At 41.0% G+C, this 22817-nt stretch overlaps 2 protein-coding genes across 2 annotated transcripts in view; both read right to left on the reverse strand.

Moving 5' to 3' along the window:
* LOC140271269 (macrophage mannose receptor 1-like) overlaps positions 1-12599 on the reverse strand; it is a 34793-nt gene extending 22194 nt beyond the window's left edge. The window contains exons 1-14 of the mRNA XM_072366410.1: positions 12554-12599; positions 12418-12494; positions 10899-10917; positions 10617-10729; positions 10121-10255; positions 9748-9859; positions 8983-9006; positions 7539-7634; positions 7399-7479; positions 6576-6606; positions 5887-5905; positions 5607-5780; positions 5016-5150; positions 4683-4797 (exon numbers count right to left, since the gene is read on the reverse strand). Coding sequence (XP_072222511.1) covers positions 4683-4797; positions 5016-5150; positions 5607-5780; positions 5887-5905; positions 6576-6606; positions 7399-7479; positions 7539-7634; positions 8983-9006; positions 9748-9859; positions 10121-10255; positions 10617-10729; positions 10899-10917; positions 12418-12494; positions 12554-12599 — 1177 coding nt within the window. The remainder of the gene's footprint in view (positions 1-4682; positions 4798-5015; positions 5151-5606; positions 5781-5886; positions 5906-6575; positions 6607-7398; positions 7480-7538; positions 7635-8982; positions 9007-9747; positions 9860-10120; positions 10256-10616; positions 10730-10898; positions 10918-12417; positions 12495-12553) is intronic.
* Positions 12600-16843: 4244 nt separating this feature from the next.
* On the reverse strand, positions 16844-18788 carry LOC140271112 (galactose-specific lectin nattectin-like). Its single transcript, XM_072366183.1, has 4 exons — positions 18686-18788; positions 18095-18229; positions 17752-17863; positions 16844-17118 (listed from the first exon to the last, which is right to left on the reverse strand). The coding sequence occupies exons 2-4, from the start codon at positions 18218-18220 to the stop codon at positions 17054-17056; spliced, it is 303 nt and encodes a 100-aa protein (XP_072222284.1). The 5' UTR covers positions 18221-18229; positions 18686-18788; the 3' UTR covers positions 16844-17053.
* Between the last annotated feature and the right edge of the window lie 4029 nt (positions 18789-22817).

Here is a 22817-nt window from a genome sequence, read left to right on the forward strand (position 1 = left end):
GTTTTTAGTTTTCATATTTTTCTTACTCTTAATTCTAATTCAGAGCAGAACTTACATAAGGCCTTTAGGCCTGTAAAGGTAACCCAGGTCAAACAGATATAATCATAACTTGACAGGCAGGAAGAAACTGGTTGATTGTTATCTAACTTCCTTTAGATGTGGATAACATTCAGGACAGCTGTCAATCTTCCCAGGACTGGACGTCCCAGCAAGTTCACCCCAAGGTGAAAAAGCCAAGAGCTACATCTCAGACTCTACAGGCCTCAGTTAGCATGTTAAAGGTTAGACGTCATGACAACACAATTAGAAAAAGACTGAACAAGGATGGCTTGTTTGGAAGGGTTGCAGGAGGAAGCCTCTTCTCTCTAAAAAGAACATGGCAGCACAGCTTTGGTTTGCAAAGCTGCATCTGAACAAACTGAAGATGACATCATCAAATTCATGCTTTAAATTCAATCTATATTGAATCAATAATGAACCGATCAATCCTGAAAAAATCCAAATACACGATTTAGAATAAAGTTCACTTTGTAACTGTTGGGAGACCAGGCCGGTGACGTTTGGACCTCAGTGTTTGTGAGAAAGCCAACAGGTGAAACGCCATCTACTGGTGAAAGGCAGTAATGCGACTGAACAGGTCAGAGCATGTTCAGCCACACAAATGAGCAGCAGACCAGCAAGTGAGCAGACTGTGTGAAGCTGCTTGGACTTTCTGTTTGTTTCTCATACCTTTTGTGCGTTCTTGAGGAAATGTAAGTGCTTTTTAATTCTTAGTCATGGATCTGTTGATGATTTATTCCAGTTTGTGTGACATGAAAGTATTTTGTGTGGTTACTTCAATATGTAAGGCTCCAAGGATGTTAAGTACGCCCTGCCTCTGCTGACATTATGTTGGAATTTGTACAGTCTCCTCCACCAATTATATTGCATTTCTGTTGTTGTGTTATGCTTAAGTAACTGTTTGCACTTAAGAAAGGGATATTACTGGTAAGCTTTTGATCATATGGCAGTTTATTTATGAATGTTTATTCTGATTTAACTGTTAAATTATATTTTGAGCATATTTATGATACATTTTATTGCTTTCCATATATTTTCAGACCACACACACGTGCATTTGTTGTACAGTGATGTTAAAGTTCAACAACATTCATTAAAGAAGACACATCAGATCTCTCTGTCCAAGTGCCTTGATTCTCTAATTGGATTCATAGTCCATAATCCACCGCCTCAACCAGCAATCCTTCTTTTGGAGTCTCCCCCCTCAAACATTGGTCCTTCGAGCTGGATTGAGTGCAACTATCGAAGAGGATCATGGACGATGCAGCATCAGGCGGCTCGGAGGCCCGAAGACATCCACAGAGAGAGCATCGCTTACCTGCTTATCTGGAGGACTACCAGGTTGGAGTCCAGCCATCTGTGCACCCAGATCCACCCACTGCTGTTTCCCACTCTAGCAGCCACCACAGCAGCAATGCAGGCAGATCATCCCACAGAGGTTCATACAGACATAGCAGATCCAGTAGGCACACATGTTACTCAGTTGGTACATATCCCAGTCAGGGTGTCTCAACTGCACAAGCTGCTATCTGGGAAGAGAGAATAAATCAGTTGGAGCTGGAAGATATCCGTTGTATGATTGAGCATGAGACAGACTTCAAGTGCAAACTGCTGGATGATCAAACCAAGGAAGCACAGCAGCTCCAAGATGAAGTACTTAAAGCCAGAGAAGCACTCACTCTGTGGCTAGAAAGAGAGCAGCGCCTAACGAGGGCCGAACAGGGGCTTGAGATTGCTAAGCTTTGTTCTTCGATGCTTTCCAGTAGCTGGACAGCTGCACCTTCATCTGCGCACTCTGACAAGTCAGACGCTTTCCAGGACTTATCCACACCAGCGCAGGCAAGGCAGGCCGACATGCTTCCATCTGCTACCCAGCCCTCGCTGTCAACTCAGTTACCTTCAACACCAGCTCCTGTGGTGTACCCGCCTGTTCCTGCCCCCCGGTTATGTAACCAGTCATTCTGGTCTCTACAGTGCTTCCTACGGGACCACAGCAAATGCTGCAACCTGCTGCCACCCCAGCGATACATGCTCCACTGGCAAACCCAACAGTCCAGCTCCAGGTTTCAGTACCCAAGGCCCATTGATCTGTGACACTAATTCACATCACTACATCACTTCAGCACCTCTGATCCATTCTACACCGCAGGTGGCATCGTTTTTGGAGTTGCAACTTCCTAGTGGCCCAGCAACGGCAACGAGTTCTCACTTTAATCCACCTCCTGCCAATCCAGTAGAGTCTCAGTTCTCAACAGTGTACCAACATGCTTACAGCTACAGCCAACAAGCCAGGAGCCACTCAACACTGCCAGCAAAGGAGTCAGGGAAAGTGACTTTGCTCTGCTCAACTTTGCATTAGACAACGTACTGGGAGCAACCTTCACCTCAGTGAGCAATATAAATATCAAGTGTTGATCTCGGGTACTTAATTTCTCGGGGGGAAAAGTGTGCCAAATTGGAGCCTGGCTCCTGGAGGTCGGTTGAGGCAGTGGATGAGGGCGGCTCTGGGGAGGTAAGCCGGCTGAAGTTGGGAAATTTCTCTCGGGGGAAATAGACCAAATTGGAGTCCTGGAGCCTGGTTGTTTTGAAAAGTACCATGAAGTACCAGGGGGCTTGGACGGGAGTGTGTGCCCGAGGAGGACTGCTTAAGTGTGGCTGAGTGTTCCAGGCCAGGAAACCTAGCCCCCAAAGTGAGGTAAGTAAGAATGGGGCATGCTTGACTAATAATAGTTCCCCAAACTGAAGCAAGTAAAATGGGGAACTTTTAACTCATTAAATAGACAATAGAGGCAAACTATGATTCATTTCTCTCAAGCATCATTAAGTGTTAAGTTTCCCTCAAGTGTCTTGTAAACATGCACGTTGTGGGCAGAGAAGAAGCCTCTAATATAGGCCCACATGTTCACACAGATAACTTCAGTCAGCTGCACCAAAAACATAAAACCATAGAAAGGACACAAGAAATCACAGAACAAAGAGGGATTCAGAACAGCATTTGGAGGATTTTTATTGAACATGCAGATAAAGTCTACAGTCAAATTAATAACTGCAGAGTTAATATATGATGAAAAACAATCATAATCATAAGAGCTCTGCTGCTCTGTGTTAATCTGGAAGTGTTTGATTAGAACAGAAAAGAGTGATGAGGCCTGAGATTATCCTTGTTGCTGACATGGCCGGATGTTTCACAGCTTCTTGGCACAAATGAAAGGATTTGCTTGTGTACACGGTCTGTCGTTCCAGTACGGTCCTGTTCAGGGATTTTTTGGAAAAAACAAACATGGAGAAACATGCATTATTTTAAGTTTTACACAAGCTTGTTCCTGCTCCAGTGCATAAGAGTGTGTTGAATATCTCTGTCTCCAAATATCTCAATAAAAACCAACATCTTAACATAACATATGTATGTATACATATATACACTTGTGCCAAGTGTCTTGTTAGGGAAATATTTTCCATCATTGAAAAGTGGAAAAATGTGAAAGACGTCTGTCATTTTGACAGATTTAAACATGGGAACAAGCACCCGAATCTTAAGTAGTTCATAGCAACACTGTCTCTTATAAACCACATGCAGTAGACCTCCTGTCCAGTTTGGGGTGAGACTGTGTTATTAATTAGCTATTCTACAGGCTCATGTCTTCATCATCTATGACCTTGAAACTGTACTTCATATAACTTGCTATCCGGATGCTACAGCACACTGAAGAGCTACGGACTGCTGGCCTGAAGCTCATCTGTGGTACTGTTCAGACTTGGTGCTAACTAGCTTGGTGCTAATGGTGTAAACTTAGTGAAATTTATTACACAAAAAGGGCAACGCATTGTTCAGTCAGCATAAACTTAAGAAAAAACACATTCAGCGGAGATCTTGCCATCAAAAATCACAGCTGACTTTCCACGTGAAGCAGGATTTAGTTGTTTGTACTACGACACGGCCTTTCCATTTTCTGTTAATTAGTTTTTTGCTTTGTAACTGTGTTTTTCCACTTGTAGTTTTGTGTCGGCACGTGTTTTAAAAAAATATATAAATGTGTTTCCCAAAATGTTTTTACATTTTTTTTGCTAAATTGTAATTTTTTTAAATGTGAATTTGTTTCCTAAAATTTGATTTGTTTCTTAATTTTTTTTTTTTTTAATTTGTTAGTTTTTTTTTTAATTATGTGTTAGTGTTTTTTCTTTTTTAATTTTTTCACTACTCTGTGTCGGAGTCCTCCTGAAGAGTTCCCTCCGTGATTCGGACACAGAGTAGTGAAAAAATTAAAACATGTAAAGCTGTCTTTCTGAGGCTAAAACACAAAGCCAAATGCCAGCTGTTGCTGCAGCAGTCTCCTTTGTTTGACTTTGCTCAAGCCAGCACCCATTTTAAGTCAAGGCCAACCATGATGTGGTGCTCTGGGTTCATCGTAGCCTGCAGCAGCTTGAATGAGTTAGTTTCATGTTATTTCCTGTAAATAGTTTGTTCACATATCAGTTGTAATTGAGCTCTTCAGTGAAAATGAAGTGTTGATATTTAAACATTCTGCTGTCACTGCGACTTCATGTGATGTCGACATTAAAAGTGAGAACACTGTCAGTGTCCATATGTTGTCCATAAAGTGTAGAGTAACCTCTGTTTGTACCTCTGAAATTGATCTCAATACACGGCTCTCTTCTTCCTCTATGGTTGTTCGGCTCTCCTTGAGCCCAGCGCCTGTAGTTAAAGTGTGATCCATCACTCCACAGCCACCTTCTGTCCTGAAAGAGGAAATACAATGTGTTGTATGGAGACATGTATTACAGTATCATATAATCAGATTTAACAATGCTGCAACCTGCTGCCTCATAAAAGACCATTTAATAAGTGTGTGTTTGAGTTATGTGTCAACAATGAATAATTGTATTATATTAATGTAAAATACTCTCACACATTAAGTAGACACCTGATTTGATTTGAATTGCACCGTGTAACTTACTGCGACCGCATCAAAGCCTCCAACCCAAGTATAGAGATGAGCACCGGTCACTCTCTTAACCAGGTTACTGAGGAAGATGTTCTCATCAGCAGAGTGGATTGAAGCCAGATTCCCACCAACAGAGATGCAAAAATGCTGACAATCAAAACAGAGGTGCTTAAGATTCTGGTGCTTGTTTTATATCAGAGACATCGTAGGAATTATATATTTGTTAATCTAATTTTGACTGTACTGAAACAGTCTTTCTCCAGCATAAAAAACAATCAATATTTCTAATTTCTTGTGACTGAATGTCTATACAAGGTACCAAATATACAGATATAAATATATACAATCATAGGCATGAAGGCAGTTCCTCAGCCTTGGATATCTCACAGCTTGTGTCTCTGCCATGATATCAATGATAAATTCAGAGCTCCACTGCAGCAGGAAGGAAATGTTCAGGCAGGAACTGTTGTGGGACACTTATTGAGCTCAGTTCATCTAAAACCATATTATTTTTTGTTTGGGAAAACTCAGAAAATATTTCACAATATTTCACACTTGACTCGTTCCTTCAGCAATAAGCGATATCTTTGTTTTTTCACTGACCTCTGCATCAATCCAAGACTTTGCTGTGCGGTAGAAAATGAAACAGCGAGAGCCGAACTGCGTCCAACCAGGAGGACAGCCAGAGGGACAGCCAGGAGGAACTGCCACAGTTGTTGTATTAGACATAAGATAAAAGTGCAAAATACAGGAATTTGATCCATGATCAAAGATGCACTTTTATCTTTGATTCCTGCCATCAAAACCTTTTATTTTTCTGTAAATCTACAGCAGAGAATCTGCTTCTTGAAGCTCAACAGGAAATAAAATTAGAACAACTTACCTGGCACTTCATCTGCATCCTGGACAGACCCCAGTGAAGACAAAAACACATGGAAACCAATGAAGAGTTTTTACTTTTCAACAGGAACATGTTCCCATCTTGTATTTAGACTAAAAAGACGGTAGTTATGAAGCTGCAGTACTGTGTTGGGCTTGAATGTGTGTTATATGAGTTTAACTGCTGTTGTGCTCCCACATTAGATTTGATAACAGCTGCTGCTTTTATTTTCATACCTTCTTACACCTGTGAACAACCTGCTAACAACTAATACTATAGTTCTGCTCTGGAGCATTCCTTATCAATGAGAAAACAGGTAAAAGTTATGTTAGAAAGTTGCTCTGGGTTAAAGCAAACTTCAGAGATCATCATTTATTTTTAATATTTTCTCTTTTGTCCCAACGGTAGTTGAGAGTGAGCTGAGTGTTGCTCCGTCTCAGAGGAGGAAAGTAGAAACAGTGGAAATGAAAGACCATGAAAGTGAGTTAGTTTTACTTACACTGTCAACAATCAGTAGGCCACTGATGAAACAGAAGAAGAAAACCAAGTGAAAACCTGATGCCATCTGAGGAGAGACATTAAAGAAATAAAAGTAGTCACGTTCAGAACATCAACAACTGTGCAGACAGATTAACTGTAATTTGTCTAACATTAAAGGTTTGTTCGATAATTGAGAATAATGCCCGTGTTACCTTTGCTGCAGTGGATCCTGACTCAGAGACGCTGAACACAAACAGGAGAACGGCGCTTTTATACGTTTTCAGGTGGTTCTGGAATGTTGAATGAAATGAGGAAGCAGATGTCATGTGAAATAAGCTCTTGGTTGTGACGTCTACCACTTTTTTAAAATTATGATCCATCCATCCATTTTCTATACCGTCAATCCGTCGGTCGGGTAGTGGGTGGGCTGGAGCCTATCCCAGCAGTCATCGGGCGAGAGGCGGGGTACACCCTGGACAAGTCGCCAGTCCATCACAGGGCCACATTAAATTATGATATTAATTCAAATAAAGTGAAAAATAAAACAATAGAAATGGAGGACAAAAATATCAATGTATTGCCAACTCAACAGAACCTAAAACTCTGGTAAAAGGAGACGCGTTATGTTCATTATGTTCAGGTACTGCAACTCTAAGGCAAATTCTGTCAGGTTTTAAGGTTAGTCTGTCACAAGGCCGGTATACGTGGCAACATAACCAACTATTAAGAAGCTTTGCTACAGGTATTGAAGGTAAACAAAGGCAGGTGAATTTAGGAGGGTCTAAGGTGAAGAGAGTGGCAATTCAGTTTGTTCAAGAGGGGGAGAAAGTTAACAAGATAATAAGGAGGCAAGGCAGCTTAGAGGATGCTTGTGATTGGGAGATGCAGGTAGATTTAGGAGGAAAGCTTGTTGTTCCCCAGGAAATAGCCTCTATAAATCTAAGGCCTGATAAGGTCTTGTGGTCTAGGAGTGGAATGAGAGTCGATTTCATAGAGCTGACTGTTCCTTTGGAGGAATTAGTATGACTAACCCACTCACAGGTGAAAGCATCTCCCTGATGCAGCAGCCGGTGAGCTGCATCTCTTTAAGCCTGGTGACGGGGTTGTGATGAGGACCTGTGGGCCAAGAAGTGGAACCATCAGAAGTGGTCAGAACCATTCCAAGTGCTGCTCACCACCCAAGCTGCAGTGAAGGCTGCTGTGATAACCACCTGGTGCCGCGTTTGTAGGAAGGTCCTGAGTTAACAGACGACTCCTCTGCTGCGGTGCACCTAAAGAGGAATTTTTTAAACGATTCTCTTAGATTAAAGTTTTCTTCCTGATGAGATATTGTCGCAAAATGCTGTTTAGTTCCTTGAGTACAGATCATCTTACTGGAAACAAGTTGCTGTGTTCACATTCACTCAATGTTTTAAATACTTTCTGGATCACATATACAGATAAAAGCATGGGTTAGGTTCAACAGAAATAATTAATAATTTGTTTTACATACGCTCATTACTTAGATATTCATCACAAAAACATAACAGGTTTAAAAATTAAAGAGAGATGAGTGTAAAATAAAAAATACTGAAAAAATAAAGCATTTTTTTATATGGATCATTACTCATCTGATTGTGTTTAAGTTCTGTTTTTAAGTTAAATACTCAGATCTGAACACAATAAGGTAATTCAGAAACTACAGTAACTTTCTGGTTGTTAGTTTTCATATTTTTCTTACTCTTAATTCTAATTCAGAGCAGAACTTACATAAGGCCTTTAGATTCTTATGTCAGGGTAACCCAGGTCAAACAGATATAATCATAACTTGACAGGCAGGAAGAAACTGGTTGATTGTTATCTAACTTCCTTTAGATGTGGATAACATTCAGGACACCTGTCAATCTTCCCAGGACTGGACGTCCCAGAGAGTTCACCCCAAGGTCAAAAAGCTAAGAGCTACATCTCAGACTCTACAGGCCTCAGTTAGCATGTTAAAGGTTAAAGGTCATGACAGTACAGTTAGAAAAGGACTGAACAAGGATGGCTTGTTTGGAAGGGCTGCAGGAGAAAGCCTCTTCTCTCTAAAAAGAACATGGCAGCACAGCTTAGGTTTGAAAAGCTGCATCTGAACAAAGCTCAAGACTTCTGGAACAATGTGGTAGAAGGGTTAATGATTTGGGCTTGTTCTGCAGCCACAGGACCTGGACACCAACATGATTTGTTTTAGTCATTTTCTTACTTCAGAGGTGGTTGTTCTGTCGCCCCAAAGCAACATTAAGCCTCGATCTGGATACAGAACACAGCAGGTATTCTCTCAAGTATCATAAAGTGTCATCTGCACCAAAAACATAAAACCATAGTAAGGACACAAGAAATCACAGAACAAAGAGTGATTCAGTACAGCATTTGGAGGATTTTTATTGAACATGCAGATAAAGTCTACAGTCAAATGAATAACTGCAGAGTTAATATATGATGAAAAAAAATCATAATCATAAGATTTCTGCTGCTCTGTGTTAATCTGGAAGTGTTTGATTAGAACAGAAAAGAGTGATGAGGCCTGAGATTATCCTTGTTGCTGACATGGCCGGATGCATCACAGCTTCTTGGCACAGATAAAAGGTCGTCCATGTGTACATGGAATGTCGTTCCAGTACGGTCCTGTTCAGGGATGTTTTGGAAAAAAACAAACATGGAGAAACATGCATTAATTTAGGTTTTACACAAGCTTGTTCCTGTTCCAGTGCATAAGAGTGTGTTGAATATCTCTGTCTGTGTAAATGTTCAAATGCTTCTTAAACACGACACTGTGACCCTACAGCACAAAGTGGGCTGTGATGTCTCCAAATATCTCAATAAAAATCAACATCTTAAAACAAATACTTTGTGCCAAGAGTCTTGTTAGGGAAATATTTTCCATCATTGAAACATGGAAAAATGTGAAAGACGTCTGTCATTTTGAAAGATTTAAACATGGGAACAAGCACCAGATCTAAAGTAGTTCATAGCAAGAGTTCCCTCCGTGACATTTGGAGCAAAATGAATGCATGTAAAGTTGTCTTTCTGAGGCTAAAACACAAAGCCAAATGCCAGCTGTTGCTGCAGCAGTCTCCTTTGTTTGACTTTGCTCAAGCCAGCACCCATTTTAAGTCCAGGCCAACCATGATGTGGTGCTCTGGGTTCATCGTAGCCAACAGCAGCTTGAATGAGTTAGTTTCATGTTATTTCCTGTAAATAGTTTGTTCACATATCAGTTGTAATTGAGCTCTTCAGTGAAAATGAAGTGTTGATATTTAAACATTCTGCTGTCACTGCGACTTCATGTGATGTCGACATAAAAAGTGAGAACACCGTCAGTGTCCATATGTTGTCCATAAAGTGTAGAATAACCTCTGTTTGTACCTCCGGAAATGATCTCAAGACAGTGCTCATTTCCTCCATGGTTGCTCGGCTGCCCTGGATACCAGTGCCTGTAGTTAAAGTGTGATCCATCACTCCACAGCCACCTTCTCTCCTGAAAGAGGAAATACAATGTGTAGTATGGAGACATGTAGAAGAATATTATATAATCAGATTTACCAATGCTGAAACCTGCTGCCTCATAAAAGACCATTTATTAAGTTAGTGTTTGAGTTATGTGTCAACAAAACATTACAAATGAATAATTGTATTATATTAATGCAAAATAATCTCTCACATTAGGTGGACCGATGACATGCTGATATCACACATTAAGTAGAAACCTTTATTTGATAAATTGCACCGTGTAACTTACTGCGACCGCATCAAAGCCTCCAACCAAGGTACGGTGATGAGCGCCGGTCACTCTCTTAACCAGGTTACTGAGGAAGATGTTCTCATCGGCAGAGTGGATTGAAGCCAGATTCCCACCAATAGACATGCAAAAATGCTGACAATCAAAACAGAGTGGGGGGAAGTTTTCTTCAAGTTCTTCAAGTATTGTCACTGAATGTCTGTGGAAGGTACCAAATATACAGATATAAATATATACAATCATAGGCATGAAGGCAGGTCCTCAGCCTTGGATATCTCACAGCTTGTGTCTCTGGCATGATGTCAATGATAAATTAGGAGCTCCACTGCAGCAGGAAGGAAATGTTCAGGCAGGAACTGTTGTGGGACACTTATTGAGCTCAGTTCGTCTAAAACCACATTAGTTTTTGCTTTGGAAAACTCAGTAAATATTTCACAATATTTCACAGTTGACTCGTTCCTTCAGCAATAATCAATGTCTTTGTTTTTTCACTAACCTCTGCATCAATCCAAGACTTTGCTGTGTGGTAGAAAATGAAACAGCGAGAGCCGAACTGCGTCCAACCAGGAGGACAGCCAGAGGGACAGCCAGAGGAACAGCCAGGAGGAACTGCCACAGTTTTTATATTAGACAGAAGATAATACAGGAATTTGATCCATGATCAAAGCTGCACTTTTCACTTTGATTCCTGCCATCAAAACCTTTTATTTTTCTGTAAATCTACAGCAGAGAATCTGCTTCTTGAAGCTCAACAGGAAATAAAATTAGAACCACTTACCTGGCGCTTCATCTGCATCCTGGACAGACCCCAGTGAAGACAAAAACACATGGAAACCAATGAATAGTTTTTACTTTTCAACAGGAACATGTTCCCATCTTGTATTTAGACTAAAAAGACGTTAGTTATGAAGCTGCAGTACTGTGTTGGGCTTGAATGTGTGTTATATGAGTTTAACTGCTGTTGTGCTCCCACATTAGATTTGATAACAGCTGCTGCTTTTATTTTCATACCTTCTTGCACCTGTGAACAACCTGCTAACAACTAATACTATAGTTCTGCTCTGGAGCATTCCTTATCACTGAGAAAACAAGTAAAAGTTATGCTAGAAAGTTGCTCTGGGTTAAAGCAAACTTCAGAGATCATCATTTAATTTTAATATTTTCTCTTTTGTCCCAACGGTAGTTGAGAGTGAGCTGAGTGTTGCTCCGTCTCAGAGGAGGAAAGTGGAAACAGTGGAAATGAAAGACCATGAAAGTGAGTTAGTTTTACTTACACTGTCAACAATCAGTAGGCCACTGATGAAACAGAAGAAGAAAACCAAGTGAAAACCTGATGCCATCTGAGGAGAGACATTAAAGAAATAAAACTAGTCACGATCAGAACATCAACAACTGTGCAGACAGATTAACTGTAATTTGTCTAACATTAAATGATTGTTCGATAATTGAGAATAATGCCCGTGTTACCTTTGCTGCAGTGGATCCTGACTCAGAGACGCTGAACACAAACAGGAGAACGGCTCTTTTATACGTTTTCAGGTGGTTCTGGAATGTTGAATGAAATGAGGAAGCAGATGTCATGTGAAATAAGCTCTTGGTTGTGACGTCTACCACTTTTTTAAAATTATGATCCATCCATCCATTTTCTATACCGTCAATCCGTCGGTCAGGTAGCGGGTGGGCTGGAGCCTATCCCAGCAGTCATCGGGCGAGAGGCGGGGTACACCCTGGACAAGTCGCCAGTCCATCACAGGGCCACATTAAATTATGATATTAATTCAAATAAAAAAGTGAAAAATAAAACAATAGAAATGGAGGACAAAAATATCAATGTATTGCCAACTCAACAGAACCTAAAACTCTGGTAAAAGGAGACGCGTTATGTTCATTATGGTCAGGTACTGCAACTCTAAGGCAAATTCTGTCAGATTTTAAGGTTAGTCTGTCACAAGGCCGGTATACGTGGCAACATAACCAACTATTAAGAAGCTTTGCTACAGGTATTGAAGGTAAACAAAGGCAGGTGAATTTAGGAGGGTCTAAGGTGAAGAGAGTGGCAATTCAGTTTGTTCAAGAGGGGGAGAAAGTTAACAAGATAACAAGGAGGCAAGGCAGCTTAGAGGATGCTTGTGATTGGGAGATGCAGGTAGATTTAGGAGGAAAGCTTGTTGTTCCCCAGGAAAAAGCCTCTATAAATCTAAGGCCTGATAAGGTCTTGTGGTCTAGGAGTGGAATGAGAGTCGATTTCATAGAGCTGACTGTTCCTTTGGAGGAATTAGTATGACTAACCCACTCACAGGTGAAAGCATCTCCCTGATCCAGCAGCCGTTGTGCTGCATCTCTTTAAGCCTGGTGACGGGGTTGTGATGAGGACCTGTGGGCCAAGAAGTGGAACCATCAGAAGTGGTCAGAACCATTCCAAGTGCTGCTCACCACCCAAGCTGCAGTGAAGGCTGCTGTGATGACCACCTGGTGCCATGCCAGCGTTTGTAGGAAGGTCCTGAGTTAACAGACGACTCCTCTGCTGCGGTGCACCTAAAGAGGAATTTTTTTAAACGATTCTCACAGATTAAAGTTTTCTTCCTGATGAGATATTGTCGCAAAATGCTGTTTAGTTCCTTGAGTACAGATCATCTTACTGGAAACAAGTTGCTGTGTTCACATTCAGTCAATGTTTTAAATACTTTCTGGATCACATATACAGATAAAAGCATGGGTTAGGTTCAACAGAAATAATTAATCATTAGTTTTACATACGCTCATTACTCAGATATTCATCACAAAAACATAACAGGTTGAAAAATTAAAGAGAGATGAGTGTAAAATAAAAAATACTGAAAAAATAAAGCATTTTTTTATATGGATTATTACTCATCTGATTGTGTTTAAGCTCTGTTTTTAAGTTAAATACTCAGATCTGAACACTAAGGTAATTCAGAAACTACAGTAACTTTCTGGTTGTTAGTTTTCATATTTTTCTTACTCTTAATTCTAATTCAGAGCAGAACTTACATAAGGCCTTTAGATTCTTATGTCAGGGTAACCCAGGTCAAACAGATATTATCATAACTTGACAGGCAGGAAGAAACTGGTTGATTGTTATCTAACTTCCTTTAGATGTGGAAAACATTCAGGACAGCTGTCAATCTTCCCAGGACTGGACGTCCCAGAGAGTTCACCCCAAGGTCAAAAAGCTAAGAGCTACATCTCAGACTCTACAGGCCTCAGTTAGCATGTTAAAGGTTAAAGTTCATGACAGTACAGTTAGAAAAAGACTGAACAAGGATGGCTTGTTTGGAAGGGTTGCAGGAGGAAGCTTCTTCTCTCTAAAAAGAACATGGCAGCACAGCTTTGGTTTGCAAAGCTGCATCTGAACAAACTGAAGATGACATCATCAAATTCATGCTTTAAATTCAATCTATATTGAATCAATAATGAACCAATCAATCCTGAAAAAATCCAAATACACAATTTAGAATAAAGTTCACTTTGTAACTGTTGGGAGACCAGGCCGGTGACGTTTGGACCTCAGTGTTTGTGAGAAAGCCAACAGGTGAAACGCCATCTACTGGTGAAAGGCAGTAATGCGACTGAACAGGTCAGAGCATGTTCAGCCACACAAATGAGCAGCAGACCAGCAAGTGAGCAGACTGTGTGAAGCTGCGTGGACTTTCTGTTTGTTTCTCATACCTTTTGTGCGTTCTTGAGGAAATGTAAGTGCTTTTTAATTCTTAGTCATGGATCTGTTGATGATTTATTCCAGTTTGTGTGACATGAAAGTATTTTGTGTGGTTACTTCAATATGTAAGGCTCCAAGGATGTTAAGTATGCCCTGCCTCTGCTGACATTATGCTGGAATTTGTACAGTCTCCTCCACCAATTATATTGCATTTCTGTTGTTGTGTTATGCTTAAGTAACTGTTTGCACTTAAGAAAGGGATATTACTGGTAAGCTTTTGATCATATGGCAGTTTATTTATGAATGTTTATTCTGATTTAACTGTTAAATTATATTTTGAGCATATTTATGATACATTTTATTGCTTTCCATATATTTTCAGACCACACACACACGTGCATTTGTTGTACAGTGATGTTAAAGTTCAACAACATTCATTAAAGAAGACACATCAGATCTCTCTGTCCAAGTGCCTTGATTCTCTAATCGGATTCATAGTCCATAATCCACCGCCTCAACCAGCAATCCTTCTTTCTGAGTCTCCCCCTCAAACATTGGTCCTTCGAGCCGGATGGAGTGCAACTATAGAAGAGTATCATGGACGATGCAGCATCAGGCGGCGCAGAGGCCCGAAGACATCCACAGAGACAGCACATCTGACCTGCTTTATCTGGAGGATTACCAGGTTGGAGTCCAGCCATCTGTGCACCCAGATCAACTCACTGCTGTTTCCTGCTCTAGCAGCCACCACAGCAGTAATTCCGGCAGATCATCCCACAGAGGTTCATACAGCCATAGCAGATCCAGTAGGCACACATGTTACTCAGTTGGTACATATCCCACTCAGGGTCTCTAGACACTGCACAAGCTGCTATCTTGGAGGGCTACACCTTCATCTGCGCACTCTGACAAGTCAGATGCTTTCCAAGACTTATCCACGCCAGCGCAGATGAGGCAGGCCAACATGCTTCCATCTACTACCCAGCCCTCGCTGTCAACTCAGTTACCTTCAACACCTGCTCCTGCATTGTACCTGCCTATTCCCCCCCCACAAGTTATGCAACCAGTTATTCCGGTCTCTACAGTGCTTCCTACGGGACCACAGCAAATGCTGCAACCTGCTGCCACCCCAGCGATACATGCTCAACAGGCAAACCCAACAGCTCAGCTCCAGGGTTCAGTACCCAAGCCCCATAGGTCTGTGAGACTGAAACATGGCCCGGCATTAGCACCCACTCCTGCGATACAACCTGTGCCACATCCTTCAGCACATGTCATCACTTCAGCACCTCTGACCCATTCTACATAGCAGGTGGCATCGTTTTTGGAGTTGCAACTTCCTAGTGGCCCAGCAACGGCAACGAGTTCTCACTTTAATCCACCTCCTGCCAATCCAGTAGAGTCTCATTTCTCAACAGTGTACCAACAACCAGCTACAGCCAACAAGCCAGGGAGCCACTCCACACTGCCAGCAAGGGCTCCGCTCAACCTTGCATTAGACAACGTACTGGGGAGAGACCTTCACCTCAGTGAGCAATATAAATATCAAGTGTTGATCTCGGGTACTTAATTTCTCAGGTGAAAAGTGTGCCAAATTGGAGCCTGGCTCCTGGAGGTCGGTTGAGGAAGTGGATGACGGCGGCTCTGAGAAGGTAAGCCGGCCGAAGTTGGGAAATTTTTCTCGGGGGAAATAGACCAAATTGGGGTCCTGGAGCCTGGTTGTTTTGCAAAGTACCATGAAGTACCAGGGGGCTTGGACGGGAGTGTGTGCCCGAGGAGGACTGCTTAAGTGTGGCTGAGTGTTCCAGGCCAGGAAATCTAGCCCCCAAAGTGAGGCAAGTAAGAATGGGGCACTTTTTACTGATAAAAGTTCCCCAAACTGAAGCAAGTAAAAATGGGGAACTTTTAACTCATTAAAGCTCCCCCAAGTGAAGTAAGTAAGAATGGCACACTTTTCATCAGTTAAAAGTGTTCCAAAATGAAGTAATCATGGGGCACCCTTAACCAAAAAAAGTTCCCCAAAGGGAAGGAAGTAAATATGGCACACTTTTTATCAGTTAAAAGGGTTTGAAAATGCAGCATGTAAACAAAGGATTAACTTTGGAACACTTTCGTTATTTAAAAAGTGTCCTGAATTGGACTGATTTTTGCGGATGGTCCAATTATAGACCGGATTGGAACTGGTGCTCCTGCGGGTGTCAATGGGAGTGTGTGCCTGAGGAGGACTGCTTAAGTGTGGCTGAGTGTTCCAGGCCAGGAAATCTAGCCCCCAAAGTGAGGCAAGTAAGAATGGGGCACGGTTAACTGATAAAAGTCCCCCAAACTGAAGCAAGTAAAAATGGGGAACTTTTAACTCATTAAAGCTCCCCGAAGTGAAGCAAGTAAGAATGGCACACTTTTAATCAGTTAAAAGTGTTCCAAAATGAAGTAATTATGGGGCACCCTTAACAAATAAAACTGCCCCAATGTGAATGAAGTAAATATGGCACACTTTTTATCAGTTAAAAGGGTTTGAAAATGCAGCATGTAAACAAAGGGTTAACTTTGGAACACTTTCGTTATTTAAAAAGTGTCCTGAATTGGACTGATTTTTGCGGATGGTCCAATTATAGACCGGATTGGAACTGGTGCTCCTGCGGGTGTCAATGGGAGTGTGTGCCTGAGGAGGACTGCTGAAGTGTGGCTGAGTGTTCCAGGCCAGGAAATCTAGCCCCCAAAGTGATGCAAGTAAGAATGGGGCACTTTTTACTGATAAAAGTTCCCCAAACTGAAGCAAGCAAAATGGGGAACTTTTAACTCATTAAATAGACTATGCAAAGGTACTAATCATGGCAACTCAAGAACAATAGAGGCAAACAATGATTCATTTCTCTCAAGCATCATTAAGTGTTAAGTTTCCCTCAAGTGTCTTGTAAACATGCACGTTGTGGGCAGAGAAGAAGCCTCTAATGTAGGCCCACATGTTCACACAGATAACTTCAGTCAGCTGCACCAAAAACATAAAACCATAGAAAGGACACAAGAAATCACAGAACAAAGAGTGATTCAGAACAGCATTTGGAGGATTTTTATTGAACATGCAGATAAAGTCTACAGTGAAATTAATAACTGCAGAGTTAATATATGATGAAAAACAATCACAAATCATAATCATAAGAGCTCTGCTGCTCTGTGTTAATCTGGAAGTGTTTGATTAGAACAGAAAAGAGTGATGAGGCCTGAGATTATCCTTGTTGCTGACATGGCCGGATGCATCACAGCTTCTTGGCACAAATGAAAGATCTTCCACCTGTACATGATCCATCGTTCCAGTACGTTACTGTTCATGGATATTTTGGAAAAACAAACACAGAGAAACATGCATTAATTTAGGTTTTTACACAAGCTTGTTCCTGTTCCAGTGCATAAGAGTGTGTTGAATATCTCTGTCTGTAAATGTTCAAATGCTTCTTAAACACGACACTGTGACCCTACTGCACAAAGTGGGCTGTGATGTCTCCAAATATCTCAATAAAAAATCAACATCTTAAAACAAATACTTATATTTGTGCCAAGAGTCTTGTTAGGGAAATATTTTCCATTATTGAAAAATTGGAAAAATGTGAAAGACGTCTGTCATTTTGACAGATTTAAACATGGGAACAAGCACCAGAATCTAAAGTAGTTCATGGCAAGAGTTCAAGCCAGCACCCATTTTAAGTCAAGGCCAACCATGATGTGGTGCTCTGGGTTCATTGTAACCTGCAGCAGCTTGAATGAGTTAGTTTCATGTTATTTCCTGTAAATAGTTTGTTCACATATCAGTTGTAATTGAGCTCTTCAGTGAAAATGAAGTGTTGATATTTAAACATTCTGCTGTCACTGCAACTTCATGTGATGTCGACATAAAAAGTGAGAACACTGTCAGTGTCCATATGTTGTCCATAAAGTGTAGAGTAACCTCTGTTTGTACCTCCGTAATTGATCTCAAGGCAGTGCTCATTTCCTTTATGGTTGTCAGGCTGCCCCCTAAACCAGCGCAAATAGTCAAAGTGTGATCCATCACTCCACAGCCACCTTTTCTCCTGAAAGAGGAAATACAATGTGTAGTATGGAGACATGTATGACAGTATTATATAATCAGATTTAACAATGCTGCAACCTGCTGCCTCATAAAAGACCATTTATTAAGTGTGTGTTTGAGTTATGTGTCAACAAAACATTACAAATGAATAATTGTATTATATTAGTAATGTAAAATACTCTGACACATTAAGTAGAAACCTTTATTTGATAAATTGCACCGTGTAACTTACTGCGACCGCGTCAGAACCTCCAACCCAGGTGTGGTAATGAGCGCCGGTCACTCTCTTAACCAGGTTACTGAGGAAGATGTTCTCATCAGCAGAGTGGATTGAAGCCAGATTCCCACCAATAGACATGCAAAAATGCTGACAATAAAAACAGAGGTGCTTAAGATTCTGGTGCTTGTTTTATATCAGAGACATCGTAGGAATTATATATTTGTTAATCTCATTTTGACTGTACTGAAACAGAATTTCTCCAGCATAAAAAACGATCAATAGCTCTAATTTCTTGTCACTGAATGTCTGTGGAAGGTACCAAATATACAGATATAAATATATACAATCATAGGCATGAAGGCAGGTCCTCAGCCTTGGATATCTCACAGCTTGTGTCTCTGGCATTATATCAATGATAAATTCAGAGCTCCACTGCAGCAGGAAGGAAATGTTCAGGCAGGAACTGTTGTGGGACACTTATTGAGCTCAGTTCATCTAAAACCACATTAGTTTTTGTTTTGGAAAACTCAGGAAATATTTCACAATATTTCACACTTGACTTGTTCCTTCAGCAATAAGCGATATCTTTGTTTTTTCACTAACCTCTGCATCAATCCAAGACTTTGCTGTGCGGTAGAAAATGAAACAGCGAGAGCCGAACTGCGTCCAACCAGAAGGACAGCCAGAGGAACAGCCAGGAGGAACTGTCACAGTTTTTATATTAGACAGAAGATCATCAGTGCAAAATACAGGAATTTGATCCATGATCAAAGCTGCACTTTTCACTTTGATTCCTGCCATCAAAATCTTTTATTTTTCTGAGAATCTGCTTCTTGAAGCTCAACAGGAAATAAAATTAGAACCACTTACCTGGCGCTTCACCTGCATCCTGGACAGACCCCAGTGAAGAAAAAAACACATGGAAACCAATGAATAGTTTTTACTTTTCAACAGGAACATGTTCCCATCTTGTATTTAGACTAAAAATATGTTAGTTATGAAGCTGCAGTACTCTGTTGGGCTTGAATGTGTGTTATATGAGTTTAACTGCTGTTGTGCTCCCACATTAGATTTGATAACAGCTGCTGCTTTTATTTTCATACCTTCTTGCACCTGTGCACAACCTGCTAACAACTAATACTATAGTTCTGCTCTGGAGCATTCCTTATCACTGATAAAACAAGTAAAAGTTATGTTAGAAAGTTGTTCTGGGTTAAAGCAAACTTCAGAGATCATCATTTATTTTTAATATTTTCTCTTTTGTCCCAACGGTAGTTGAGAGTGAGCTGAGTGTTGCTCCGTCTCAGAGGAGGAAAGTAGAAACAGTGGAAATGAAAGACCATGAAAGTGAGTTAGTTTTACTTACACTGTCAACAATCAGTAGGCCACTGATGAAACAGAAGAAGAAAACCAAGTGAAAACCTGATGCCATCTGAGGAGAGACATTAAAGAAATAAAAGTAGTCACGATCAGAACATCAACAACTGTGCAGACAGATTAACTGTAATTTGTCTAACATTAAATGATTGTTCAATAATTGAGAATAATGCCCGTGTTACCTTTGCTGCAGTGGATCCTGACTCAGAGACGCTGAACACAAACAGGAGAACGGCGCTTTTATACGTTTTCAGGTGGTTCTGGAATGTTGAATGAAACGAGGAAGCAGATGTCTTGTGGATGATGTATGGATGAACATTTCTGTCTTTCCAAAGAATGAATTCCAACTCAAACCAATCAAACAAGTTTACGTTACATATGGCAGAAATGAGCTCCTGGCTGTTACTGTAATGGGACGTCTTCCACCTATATGTTGTGTAACATCAGGTGACATTTCTGGCTGCTTGCCTCACACCCCTCTCATTCTCATTCCCTTTACATTCAGAGAGGAAATTCTTGGCCTTGATTATAAGTGGCACTTAATAGCTGGGTTCGCTGGTGCTGCTGCCTTCCTCATTCTTCTACAAACCGTAAGTTATCATTATCACAAGATATTCTTATTAATATATGAAACAACATAGTGTGCGTTCATGCTGTCTGCAATGAAATGAGTCAAGTTTTTATTGTTGTATACAGATAACAATGGGACTTCACCACCGGTAAAGAAACTCTTGGACCCCGAGCTCCTTCAGATATTGCAATAATTTAAGAATTAAAAATTACACATATGTGACATCTAATTAAACTATAAAGTGAAAAATAAAACAATAGAAATGGAGGATAAAAATATCAAACAGCATAGAAGTAAGAAAATATACAACATGTACAATGAGTGCAAAGTATTGACGAAGGTCAGTAGTCTGATGGCTTGTGGGTAGAAACTGTCTCTGAACCTGCTGATGTGGATGCTCCTGCACCACCTGCAGATGTCAGGAGTGGGAAGACTTTGTGGCTGGGATCAGAGATTATCCACTGGGCCTTCCTCCTTCAGCGCTTTCTGTAGAGGTCCTGGATGGCTGGCAGTTCAGTCCTCGTAATGCGATGTGCAGATCTGACCACCCCATGTAGAGCTATGATGTCCAGAGAATTACGACTGTGGTACCAGCCAGACCGAATACTCTCTGGTGCATAGGTAGAAGTTGGTGAGTATTCTGGAGTCCATGCCAAACCTCCTCAGCTGCTGTGGAAAGGAGTCGTTTCCTCGCTCCTTCCGTGATGTGACCAGCTCAGATTCTCACTGATGTTGAGCCCCAAGAATCTCAAGCAGCAGACTCTGTCCACCTGTCCAACACCCAGTTGCATAAGGGGACATTGATGTAGAGATCCTGGAGGTTGGGACAAGCCTGGGTGGAACTATGGTGCTGAAAGCAGACCAGTATTCCATAAACAGCATCCATACATACAGTATGTGTTCTTCTGGTCCAGGTGGAAGAGGGCAGTGTGAGTGCTACTCCAATATGACATTCTTCATGCATTTGTGAACATATTCAGGTATGTAGCCCCTGATGTTATCAGTAGCATTTTGGAAAACTTTCCAGTCCAAAGGGCAGAAGCAAATGAGCAGTCAGACAGGATGATGTGTTATTGGCTGGTCCAGCACTGGACCAAGTGAGTCATTGGCTTCTTGCGCCTCAGCCTGTCTGAAGGCTGGCATCAACAGGACTGAGGAGCGATCTGAAGGCTGGTGTAGAACAGATTGATATATATCTCATTATGTACTCTGAAGTAAGTAGACACTGTGAACTCCACAACATTCTGAAGTAAGTTACTCATTTAGAGTTAAACTCAACTTGTTTTCCCAACACTGGCAGGCTTTGTAGGAACATGAACGAAGGACTGGCTTCTTGCCAGTCGATAATTTCATACAGTTAGTCCAGCACCTGTGAGAGGGGTCTTTTTGGGTCTTTTTTTATGACTCTGTGGTGTTTTGCCTCTTCTTCTTTACTGTAGTCATGTTGTGTGTTACCATAGTTTGTAACAGATCTCCCTGAGTTTCTCTTAAAATAAACACTTTGGTCCCAGGTCCACTCAGAGCCCAATGACTAGCATCTCTCCCGGGGTTGTGATGAGGACCTTTTGGCCAAGAAGTGGAACCATCAGAAGTGGTCAGAACCATTCCAAGTGCAGCTCACCACCCACGCTGCTGTGAAGGTTGCTGTGATGACCACCTGGTGCCGTGCCAGCGTTTGTAGGAAGGTCCTGAGTTAACAGACGACTCCTCTTCTGCGGCGCACCTAAAGAGGAATTTTTGGAACGAGCCTCACAGTTTAAAGTTTTCTTCCTGATGAAGCGTTGACACAAAATGCTGTTTAGTTCCTTGAGTACAGATCATCTTACTGGAAACAAGTTGCTGTGTTCACATTCACTCAATGTTTTAAATACCTTCTGGATCACATATGCAGATAAAAGCATGGGTTAGGTTCAACAGAAATAATTAATCATTAGTTTTACATACGCTCATTACTCAGATATTCATCACAAAAACATAACAGGTTTAAAAATTAAAGATCACAAAGCAGCAGCTTTGTGATGCTCTAGTATTTTTATACAGGTGCATTAACTTTGAGTGTAAAATAAAAAATACTAAAAAAATAAAACATTTTTTTATGTGGATCATTACTCATCTGATTGTGTTTAAGCTCTGTTTTTAAGTTAAATACTCAGATCTGAACACTAAGGTAATTCAGAAACTACAGTAACTTTCTGGTCATATTTTTCTTACTCTTAATTCTAATTCAGAGCAGAACTTACATAAGGCCTTTAGATTTTTATGTAAAGGTAACCCAGGTCAAACAGATACGATCATAACTTGACAGGCAGGAAGAAACTGGTTTATTGTTATCTAACTTCCTTTAGATGTGGATAACATTCAGGACAGCTATCAATCTTCCCAGGACTGGACGTCCCAGCAAGTTCACCCCAAGGTCAAAAAGCCAAGAGCTACATCTCAGACTCTACAGGCCTCAGTTAGCATGTTAAAGGTTAAAGGTCATGTCAACACAATTAGAAAAAGACCGAACAAGTATGGCTTGTTTGGAAGGGCTGCAGGAGGAAGCTTCTTCTCTCTAAAAAGAACATGGCAGCACAGCTTAGGTTTGCAAAGCTGCATCTGAACAAACTGAAGATGACATCATCAAATTCATGCTTTAAATTCAATCTATATTGAATCAATAATGAACCGATCAATCCTGAAAAAATCCAAATACACGATTTAGAATAAAGTTCACTTTGTAACTGTTGGGAGACCAGGCCGGTGACGTTTGGACCTCAGTGTTTGTGAGAAAGCCAACAGGTGAAA

This window comes from Leuresthes tenuis, unplaced genomic scaffold, assembly GCF_036924035.1.
Source record: "Leuresthes tenuis unplaced genomic scaffold, fLeuTen1.0.hap1 SCAF_16, whole genome shotgun sequence".
Taxonomy (NCBI): domain Eukaryota; kingdom Metazoa; phylum Chordata; class Actinopteri; order Atheriniformes; family Atherinopsidae; genus Leuresthes; species Leuresthes tenuis.

Coding starts and splice junctions, on each gene's coding strand:
- LOC140271112 (XM_072366183.1), bottom strand. CDS start 18,220: ATGTCTATTGGTGGGAATCTGGCTTCAATCCACTCTGCTGATGAGAAC. Junction 17,864..18,094: donor GAGGTTCTGACGCGGTCGCA/GTAAGTTACACG, acceptor TTCCTCTTTCAG/GAGAAAAGGTGGCTGTGGAG. Junction 17,119..17,751: donor CCTTGAGATCAATTACGGAG/GTACAAACAGAG, acceptor ATCCATGAACAG/TAACGTACTGGAACGATGGA.